Below are 11117 nucleotides of genomic sequence, written 5' to 3' on the forward strand. Positions count from 1 at the left end.
TCAAACTTTTCCCTTCAATAATTAACAATTCATTAATATTAGCATGAGCTTTGTCACGTGCGTCAGAGTCAGAAATTTTATCTTGTTTTTTAAAGTCTTGCGCCATTATATCGATGAAATCATTGAAAAGCTCTTCGGGGTGCAATGGGTGACAATGCATTAGAATCTGAACAAACAAAACACGTAGCTGATAAGGCATTTGGTAGATCGCACCTTCTTGCATGCAACGTTTCCATTCAGCGTCATCTTCGATTAGTCCACGTGCTAAACAGGCTTCTGTGAATGTTTGGTAAGTGACATTGTCGTAAGTCTTTAAGTCCTCATAGTTTTTTGCGCGTTTCACATTCATCAAAAGAACACGAAGATGGAATGTTTCTTGATCTCTAGGGCTTACACTATAAACGCGTCCGATTGTGTGTTTACCATCTCTTCGTGGAAACCATGACTTCTGTTTCTTCAAGTTCGTCTTTTGTTCGTATTCGACAGTGGACGCTCCTTTTTCTTCTTCATCATCGATACCTTTCATTTCTGCTCTCCACGTATAGTGCTTTGGAATTTCGAAATAATAATACTTTCGTGCGTTTTGGTCCTGTTTGTTCAATTCGAAATATTCAAGGAGCATTGTTGAACCGGCAGTTGCTTTTCGAATGTCTTCGTATGAAGCTTCTTCTTCAAATTCGACGGTTTGTTCGTTCGGCAAATGCACAGGTAGACGTATGATTGCATGACTGCGCCTGTGCATTTCATTCTCAAGAATGCGATGTGCTGCTTCTGGAGCAGTGATCATGCGACTGTCTTGGTAGCTGGTGATCTCGTCGTAGTGAAGCTCATCTCCTTCGATGATTGTATAGTTTGTCAAATCACCACCTTTAAAAGCATATTTGAATAGGTACTTTACTGAAGTAATCGATGATACAGACTCAACATTGATGTGACAGTTTAATTCCTGCATCAAATACGGACAGTATGGAACAACGTCTTGATTTGTTGCAACAAATCCATTTTTTGCTGAGTAAGTGCGTCCATTATTTTGTCTTTTGTAGATTGGATAACCGTCTTCGACGATTATTGTGCAAGGAGAATACTGTTTGGGAAAACCTTTAGTACACTCATTTCCTTTCATGCAACGCGGACTACATTGATGAATCATGTTACGCGTAACAATGTCGTAAAGATTTGGTTGTGTTTCGGGGTCTGGTAGTTCAGCGCAAATGAATTTGTCAACATCTTCATCAGTCTTAATTTTTGATCCTTCTTGGAGATTTAAAAGGATATGTGCATGCGGAAGTCCTCGCTTCTGAAACTCAACTGTGTACACGTAAGCAAGCGACTTTCCCATAACTGAATGTTTGGTCAGCAAATCCATCAAGTGTTTGAGTTTCAACTTGAATACTCTGTCAACGAAGTCGGGTCTGTCTGGTGGTGTTTCATGTGGTTCGAGATTTTCGCAAATTTCACTCCAATTAGGATTGGTCGTAATGGTGATGAACAAACACGGCGTGCCGAAAGCAGCGACCATTGCCATTGCGTCTTGGTGCAGTTCCAACATGTATCGTGGCGATCCAACGAACGATGAGTTCAAAACTTTAATGCGCCCGAGTTTTTTCTTCTTTTCTTTTGCAAGCTTTTCCAAGTTTGCTTTCAAACTACTGCACTTATCTACACGTTTACCTTGTTGGAGTTGATACCTCAAGTAGTTGATAACGTCTTTCTCACGTTTAATTTCAGTATTAACCAAGTATTGTTGGAAAAGTTTCCCACTTTTTGTGATTGGATTAAATTCCTTTTCGCGAGTAGCGATTCTATAGCGAGCGAACATTCCTCGTGTTAGACGATCACGAACTTTAGCATCTTTCAGTTTCAGGTCTTTATGCCATTGTATTGTGCCGTAAGGAAACAGAAGGGGATAGACGAAGGGTTCAACGAATGGATTCATTGTCGAAAGACGTCTGAGTCTTTGCTCATTGGTACTGTAAACAACAACATACGAATCAGGAATGTCACCGTCGTCGGTTTTAGGACACACAACAGCGACGTCATTGCTCCATTTCGGATTGTACCTGTTTTTTTCGTCTCCAGGAAGCATCGACATAACCAAATTTAGCTCCGGTTCAGACTCGTTGTTACGCTCAGCGTTTTCTTTTTCAAGCTTGTATTGGTAGTTCATCATGCGATAGGATTCTGCGTGGACGTTAATGCGCGAAATTATATTAGTTAATTTCGTGACAATTTCTTCTTTGATGTCATCTTTGGTGTCGCCTTTCGAATTCTGACGTGCATTTTCGATTCTTTGTTTGACGGCTTCTTCTTCGTCGATCATAAACAGTTGACCAAAAGTTGCATTCTCATTATCTTTCGGAAAAGATGCCGCATTCATGTTATAATAAATTTGGCCATGCAATTTAAAACAATATGGCCCTGGTCGATTAATTCCGAAGTCCATGAGATTCGCTTGAAATGATGCGAATGCAAGCATGTTGTTGTAAACACGACATTTGTTGCGAAAATGTCGAAGAGAAAAGAGTTTTCTAAGTTCATCAGGATATTCAGGCAACGAATCAAGCACAACCTTTCCATGTGCACAACAATCATAAAACGATTTACTGGAACGTTGAGTCGATTCATCTAGCCAGTGAAGCGCTTTGCAATGAATACATTCATAGTTCATAGGTCCGAGATAATGTTGTTGATGTTCGTCGTTCATAAAATGTGCTGCTATTAGCAGTCTTCCTCGGTTCTTCATTACTAATTTACTTTGATATCTAATAATTTTCTTTTCAGCGTCTTGTTTTATTTTCTCCTCTGTTCTTACCGAATAAGTCTTTCTACGTGTGTCGTTAATATGGTCTCGTCTATCAATGTAAGTTTTACTTCGCTCTTCTTTATTTCTTAAATAGGTCTGATGTAGTACTTCTTTACGTCGCTGTTCAGAGGCCAACTGTTCTTGTTCAGTCAACTTTTTACGTCCAGCCCCACCCTTGCAAATCTTAGTCTCAAAATCGATCATAATCATAATATATCGAATGAGTATCACTTTACCTTGTTGGAGTTGGTACTTCAAATACTTGATAACGTCTTCTTTCACTTTCCTGATGTTTTAGGACAACTGTCAGAAAATTATCAATAATGCGATTCCACGTGCTTCTTCTGGAGCAGTGATAATGCGACTGGCTCGGTAGTGAAGCGTTATTTGTTTACTCGGCATTGTTGTGTTGTACTCGGCATTGTTGTGTTCCACAACAATGCCGAGTTTGTTTATAGTTGACATTGTTGATGACGTAATTTATTGATGACAACGACTAATCACAAATTTTTATAAGGAGAAGATTTCTTTTTGTTGTTGTTGAAATGAGAGAATAAATGGCAACTTTGTAGCAAGTCAAAAATGTCATGTCATTGTCAATCGGCTTTTATACAAATGCAACAATGTCTATGCAACAATGCCAATAAACAGACGCAACAATGTAGACACAACAATGCTAAACGCAACAATGTCAATAATAATACAACAATGCATGAATACAACAATGCCATTAAACAGTTCAACAATGCCAACCCCAACACATCACACTTCCCCCTCCTTAAAGCTGCTCGTCCCGAGCAGCACCCGAATACGGCGCCAACCTGTCCAGGTGGACTACCATCATCCGGGCCCGGGTATGCCGCTGAATCCGATAAACCACGTCGTTGATTCTGGTCACCACCCTGTAGGGGCCCTCCCAAGATGTTTGTAGCTTGGGAGACTTCCCTTTTGTCCGGGTAGGATGATACAACCACACGCGATCTCCCTCCTGGAAGCCAGCCGAGTTTGCCAGGCGATCATAGCGTGCCTTCATCCGGTCGCTGGCCATCTTCAGATGCTGGCGGGCATGGTTATGCGCATCATAGAGTCGTTCCTGCTGCTCTTTTCTTAGTGTCACCCGGTCCCAGCCATCCGCGACTGTAGCGGCGACGGCTCGCAACTTTACTCGACCCGCTCGTTGCTCAACCTTCTGGCTGTGGCCACAGTCCTCCGAGCATGGCCTTCTAGAGAGAGCGTCGGCGTTTGTATGCCTCCGTCCCTGGGATAACACGCCTCCGATCCCACTTCTGACACCAATGTAGCGTGGGTCGGTATACAACCTTGATTTCTTGCGAGGTCTACTTCCTCAAATCCAATCTCAGTTGTAAACTTGGTTGGATTGTAAGAGACCACAAAGTCTTCCAGCAATAATGAATTTAATCAACTAAAACGTCTTTACAACACAAAATAATCTCGTCTACAGCACACTTCTCCTACAAGCGATTCACACTTCAGCTCTCTTCGCAGTATTTCTTCCACACTCTCACCTACTACACTACTCTCAAAGCCAACCAACCAACCAAAGAAGCTAACTGAGGGCGGAGGCCTGCGCAAGCGCAAGCATCGTCCCTACCTAGGTGAAACCATTCCTGCGCACAAGACGCATTGCTGGAAATGGTAAACGGTCTTAATATAAGAACGGAAATTTTGCTAACGCTAACGGGGGCTCTCAAAGCCAACCAACCAACCAAAAAGCTAACTGAGGGCGGAGGCCTGCGCAAGCGCAAGCATCGTCCCTACCTAGGTGAAACCATTCCTGCGCACAAGGCGCATTGCTGGAAATGGTAAACGATCTTAATTTAAAAAAAAACGGAAATTTTGCTATCGCTAACAGGGTTACGTCGTGGCGGGAGCCTCGACCATTCAAACTGGGATCCGTTGCTGCTGATGGGAGGTCATCCCGTCAGGCAAGTTGTCCAAAGGAATTTGGTTGGTTGGATCTCCGGGGTTTGAACCCAGAGAGGGAGGGGCCGTTTCGGCTGAAGGCCTCTGCGGCATGGGGGGAAGATCACTTCAGCTGATGGCCTCCGTGATCGGGGTGGGGGTGGCGGGCCGTGCCCCTATTAAGTTATACCCTGGCATTCGCCTTACAACTGAGGAAAAACACGGAAAACCTCAGTCAGGGTAGCCGAGTAGTCTAACCACTCGTTGTGCCGACTTGGCCGTCTTTTGGGGAAGGCCTCGGCTGGCCTGCTGAACATCGGTCGCCCTCGGTTGCCCTTGGGCGACCTCTGGCAGCCCTCGTTCGGCACGAGTCCCACTGGACACAACCAAGCTAACTGAGGGCGGAGGCCTGCGCAAGCGCAAGCATCGTCCCTACCTCTCTCCAGGCTGTGCCGGGGGGGCTCCGGAGCCGGAACGACTGTCACCACCTACCTCTGCCCTACCTCAGACTCAACACACTCTCCTCCGTTCTTCCACTCCCTCTCCTCGGCTCTCAAAGCCAACCAACCAACCAACCAAAAAGCTAACTGAGGGCGGAGGCCTGCGCAAGCGCAAGCATCGTCCCTACCTAGGTGAAACCATTCCTGCACACAAGGCGCATTGCTGGAAATGGTAAACAGTCTTAATATAAGAAACGGAAATTTTGCTATCGCTAACAGGGTTACGTCGTGGCGGGAGCCTCGACCATTCAAACTGGGATCCGTTGCTGCTGATGGGAGGTCATCCCGTCAGGCAAGTTGTCCAAAGGAATTTGGTTGGTTGGATCTCCGGGGTTTGAACCCAGAGAGGGAGGGGCCGTTTCGGCTGAAGGCCTCTGCGGCATGGGGGGAAGATCACTTCAGCTGATGGCCTCCGTGATCGGGGTGGGGGTGGCGGGCCGTGCCCCTATTAAGTTATACCCTGGCATTCGCCTTACAACTGAGGAAAAGCACGGAAAACCTCAGTCAGGGTAGCCGAGTAGTCTAACCACTCGTTGTGCCGACTTGGCCGTCTTTTGGGGACGGCCTCGGCTGGCCTGCTGAACATCGGTCGCCCTCGGTTGAAACCAACCAACCAAAGAAGCTAACTGAGGGCAGAGGCCTGCGCAAGCGCAAGCATCGTCCCTACCTAGGTGAAACCATTCCTGCGCACAAGACGCATTGCTGGAAATGGTAAACGGTCGTAATATAAGAACGGAAATTTTGCTAACGCTAACGGGGTTTCGTCGTGGCGGGAGCCTCGACCATTCAAACTGGGATTTGTTGCTGCTGATGGGAGGTTATCCTGTCAGGCAAGTTGTCGAAGGAATTTGGTTGGTTGGGTCTCTGGGGTATGAACCCAGAGAGGGAGGGGCCGTTTCGGCTGAAGGCCTCTGCGGCATGGGGGGAAGATCACTTCAGCTGATGGCCTCCATGATCGGGGGGAAGGGTGGCGGGCCGTGCCCCTATTAAGTTATACCCTGGCATTCGCCTTACAACTGAGGAAAGCACGAAAAACCTCAGTCAGGGTAGCCGAGTAGTCTAACCACTCGTTGTGCTGACTTGGCCGTCTTTTGGGGATGGCTTCGGCTGGCCTGCTGAACATCAGTCGCCCTCGGTTGCCCTTGGGTGAACTCTGGCAGCCCTCATTCGGCACGAGTGTCTTCCGAGTTGCCGAACTAAGGGGTTCCCCACACCAGCTAACCTCGAGTCAAACCTCTCAGTTAGTGCTCTGATGTGGTCGGCAAAGAAAGGGACCCCCAGATCCTCATGTATTTGCCTGTTACTAACGTACCAGGGCGCGTTAGTAACAATTCGAAGACACTTGGATTGCAGAACTTGCAGCTTCTGGACGTGGCTGTGGGCAGCTGACCTCCAGATCGGGCATGCGTAATCCATTATGGGACGGATGAGCTGCTTATAGAGTAGTACACCGTTCCTGATTGACAGGCCACTTCTCCTATTGATAAGCGGGCCTAGCACACCTAATCGTTGCGCTGCCTTCTTTCCCACTTGGTTGACGTGCGCCGACCAAGTAAGCCCGGCGTCAAGGGTGACCCCCAGATACTGTGCTGTTTTGACCCATTGGATCGGCTGTCCGAGGAACTGCACTGCTCGGGGCTGTTGGATGTGTCTTCTCGCGGAAATGAAGAGAACCGCGGTGCTCTTCGAGACGTTGATAGCAATCCTCCAGGCCCTGAGCCAGAGCTCAAGTCTACTGAGGTAGGTCTCCAGATACCTGACGAGAAGCGTTGGGCTACGGGACGTGACTACTAGAGCCGTGTCGTCCGCGTATTGTGCTAACTCGACGTGGCGGGACGGTGTGGGTATGTCGTTGACATACAGACTGAAGAGCACAGGGGAGAGAATTCCGCCCTGCACAACTCCAGCCCGCATGGTACGACGTGTGGACATGGCCGACTGGAAGGATGTCTGGAATGTCCGGTCAGCGAGGTAGGAAGAGATGGTTTTTACCAAGTACGACGGGAAGTTGAGGACGGTCAGTTTGTATAGGAGGCCTTGGACCCAGACTGTGTCGAAGGCTTTGGCCACGTCCAGGAAAACCGCGCCGGTTAGCCGCTTCTCATCAAGGTTTCTGTTGACCCTTTCGACGAGGCGAGCCAGCTGTAACGATGTGCTGTGTCTGGGTCGAAACCCAAACTGCTCGTCGCGCAGCAGCCCGCGTTCACTGACCTCGTGTAGGACCCTCGTTAGTAGGATTTTCTCGCAGAGTTTGCCGACCGTGTCGAGAAGACTGATGGGTCTATAGGAAGAAGGTAGCGTGGGGTCCTTCCCCGGCTTCAGTATGGACACCACTCGAGCGTGTTTCCATGCCGAGGGGAAGTGTTGCCTGCGAAGGACCGCGTTGAACACTTTCGTGAGAAAGGTTACCGCGCGTCGTGGGAGATGTTTCAGGACCCTGTTCGGTATACCGTTGGGGCCCGGAGCCTTGCCAAGCTTGAGTCCCTTGATGGCCTGGGCGACCTCCGATGGACTGGTTAATTTTGGTTCATTTACAGGGGCATACTCGTATGCTCGCATCGCCTCGTTAACCATGTCAATTGTAGTCAGGTCCGACGGGTAGTCTACCGGCTGGAACTGGACCTCAAGGCTGTCGGCTAGGGCTTCTGCCTTCTCGGGGTTCGAGAGAGCCAGTCCTCCCATCACTAAGAAGGGGGGCGACGGAGTGGGGACTCGCATCACACGCTTGGTCATTTTCCAAAGCGACTGGTCCTCGCAGTCCAAGGATTCGAGCGTGTCGCTCCACTGTTCGTTCCGCCACTCGTTGAGACGATAGGTCACCGACCTCTGGAGTCGATTGACCTGGGTCTTAAGAGCGGGGTCTCTTGTGACCTGCCATCGCCTCCTCAGCCGGTTCTTCAGGCGTATTTCATCTCGAATACTAGCGGGTAGAAGCGGTCGCCTGTCAATGCGGGGTCGAAGCTTGGGAGCGGACGCTGCTGTGGCTTCCAGGATAGCACTGGTCAGCTCCTCGACGCACTTGTCAATTTCTTCCTCGTCGTTTACCACGGGGTTCCCCGGTAGTCTGCTTTCGAGGCAAGCCTGGAATGCAGCCCAGTCCATTCTCGCGAAGTCCGGGCGATCAGGCAGGTTTTGAAAGGACGATCGGCACGTGGTGTCGACGAGGACGGGCAGGTGATCTGAGCTGAGTGCGGGGCAGACAGTCAGGTGCACCGGTAGGACGAAGTCCTTGATGAGGACAATATCAAGGACGTCAGGTGTGGCGTTGTGTGTGTAGGGAGCCGTGGTTGGAGAATCCGGCCCGTAGATGAAGCAGGAATTTCTGTTGGCGTAATCACGCAGGAGCGAGCCCCTAGTAGAGATAAGGCTAGAATTCCAGTCCGTGTGTTTCGCGTTGAGGTCACCAGCCAAGAGGACCGGGAAACCCCCGCTCAAGCACTCGGTCAGGTCCGACTCTATCCATGGCCGGGTGGGTGCGAGGTATGCCGCCACTAGCTTGACTTTCCTGGTTGCCAGTACCAGGTGAATGGCGGTTGCTTCTAGTTGTTGTAGACCCGATACCGGCACAGGGTAATGATCAATGCCCCTGCGGACAAGGATCGCTGTGCCACCCCCTAGCGTCGGGCGGTCCGTACGGTGGCAAACGTAGTTCGCGAACCTCAAGGCCCGACCCGACGTGAGGTGCGTCTCGTTCAGGAGGCAAACATCGACTCCGTAGTCACCGAGGAACTGCTCCAGCTCCAGCTTCCTGTCGCGGACACCGTCGGCGTTCCAGTAAGCCAGCCGCAAGGCCTTGCTACCGTGTCCTCTAGGCCGTGCAGTCATTGTCGGCCATGAAGAGGAGAACGGTTTTGAGGAGGGCTCGCGGACGAGACCCCCCGGGGGGGAGTGAATGGATCGCGGCGAGGAGACGTCGTGTCAACTCAATGCAGACCCGTGGTGAGAGGGTTTCCAGGATATCTGAGATGTCCTGGAGCGGTGATTGACCCTTGGGTGGGGTGGGGTCAGTCTTCTTGAGAGCAGGTGCTGTGGGATTTGCCACCGGCGCCACAGGACGAGCGGGCTTGGCACGGCCGCCCTTGGGGATAGTCTGCCGCTCAGTCTGTACAATGGCTCCAGTTGGCGTTGGGGCGGGGTTCTTCATAGCCGCAGCCTTGACGACGCGGCCACCACGGACCACGTGGTTCCACCCAGGGCCCAAGTTCTCCTGCTCGAGGGAAGGCTTAGCTAGCGCCGATTTGGGCGCTGGCAGGCGCGTGGAGACGTCGTCCTTTCGGCCGCGATCCCCTTTCGCACGCTGTGCAGCGGCCGTCTTGGCTTCCTTCCACTTACTGCAACCTCTATAGTTCGCAGTGTGGTTGCCTCCGCAGCTGCAGCACTTAAGTTGTTGCTTGGGGGTGGCACACGACCCGGATGGGTGAGCGTCCCCGCAGGCCACGCACCTGGGTGCATAACCGCAGTTCCGCTGCGTGTGCCCGAAGCGTTGGCACCGTTTACACTGCATGGGCCCCTTTGGTGCAACATATGTTTCTACCTTGACCCGCAGACCGCAGATCTCAGTAAGGGAACGCACTTTCGCCACGTCGGGGCCTCGTGCTATCGACACTATAAAGTGTGGCGTAAGGGGACGGTCACCGTCCTGGTCCATGGCCCGGCGCCTCGATCGCAGTTGCATGACCCCCTGCACAGCAATGTGCATGGCGGCCAGCTCCTCGCGTACCTCGGCCTCAGGCATGCGCACTCCCAGGTTTTTAATCAGCAGGCGCACGCACCGATCCTCAGGGAGGGAGAATGTGTGAAAACTCACACCCTCGCCCTCATCGAGGGACCGCAGGACCCTGACGGTGGCCCGGAACCCGTCGGCGGTCTCAGGCACAAGAGCCAGAAGGTCTCCCTTCATCTGCGCCACGATCCCGCAGGCCAACTCCGCGCGAATCCTATGCAGGAAGCTGCGTACGTCCTTCACCCCAGAGACGTACACCGGGGTTTTGTTACGGCGCTCCCCCGGAGCCGTTTTGTCCACTTGAGCGTTGGAAGAAGAAGCGGCGTCAGATGACACACCAGTGAGCGGCCCGGACAGGTCCCCAGTCACCTCCATCGAGGAAGAGGGTCCCGGCTGGGAGCCGGGTCCCTTGGCTGAGGGCTGCACTGTCCTGCTCATGGAAGCGGTGGATGATGTTGCTGCTACCGACGGTCCATCGGGCCGATGAACTTTTGCCGGTGCCGGCAGAGAAGGTGACTGGGCTCCGGACAGTGGCCCGGGCGTCGGGCGCCTGGATGCGGGTTCCAACGAACCGCTCGAATTGGACAAGTCCAACTCTTTGGCTTTCCTCTTGCCAGTGTTGGCTCGAGTAGGCCCTCCGACCACGGTCGTAGCTGCTGTATTTAATGCTGCTGCCACTGCTGCCCGCTGTCTTTGCTTTTCCGCCGCGATGGCGTCCAGGATCTGCTTCTGGACCTGTTGGAACACTTCAGGGAGGTGGGCCTTCAGAAAGGCCAGCTCACCTCCTTCCATGTCTCTCAAACTTTGTTCAATTGTAAGAGACCACGACGTCCACGTCACAGATTTCTCAAACTTTGTTCAATTGTAAGAGACCACGACGTCCACGTCACAGATTTCTTAATAATTCTTATATAAGATAAGCACTTTCTATTTTCTAAAACGTTTTACCAGCACAAAAGCTCAACTCCGATTGTCAACCCTTGATTGTCAATCGGCTTTTTTTCTCACTCACTCGCCCTCGGTTGCCCTTGTCAATCGGCTTTTATACAAATGCAACAATGCCAATAAACAGACGCAACAATGTAGACACAACAATGTCAATAATAATACAATGCATGAATACAACAATGTCATTAAACAGTTCAACAATGCAAACCCCAACACATCA

General features: G+C 50.9%; 1 protein-coding gene across 1 annotated transcript; it reads right to left on the reverse strand.

Moving 5' to 3' along the window:
• Positions 1-119: 119 nt before the first annotated feature.
• Positions 120-1549, reverse strand: LOC147873854 (uncharacterized). The gene is made up of 2 exons (XM_087348769.1): positions 424-1549; positions 120-166 (listed from the first exon to the last, which is right to left on the reverse strand). The coding sequence occupies exons 1-2, from the start codon at positions 1547-1549 to the stop codon at positions 120-122; spliced, it is 1173 nt and encodes a 390-aa protein (XP_087204895.1).
• Positions 1550-11117: the final 9568 nt, after the last annotated feature.

The sequence above is a fragment of the Zootermopsis nevadensis genome, unplaced genomic scaffold (assembly GCF_977971745.1).
Source record: "Zootermopsis nevadensis isolate Lab colony 2312 unplaced genomic scaffold, Znev_1.0 Znev_ptg000013l, whole genome shotgun sequence".
NCBI classification, from domain to species: Eukaryota; Metazoa; Arthropoda; class Insecta; order Blattodea; family Termopsidae; genus Zootermopsis; species Zootermopsis nevadensis.

Coding starts and splice junctions, on each gene's coding strand:
- LOC147873854 (XM_087348769.1), bottom strand. CDS start 1,549: ATGTTGGAACTGCACCAAGACGCAATGGCAATGGTCGCTGCTTTCGGC. Junction 167..423: donor ATGGTTTCCACGAAGAGATG/GTAAACACACAA, acceptor TTGTTTGTTCAG/ATTCTAATGCATTGTCACCC.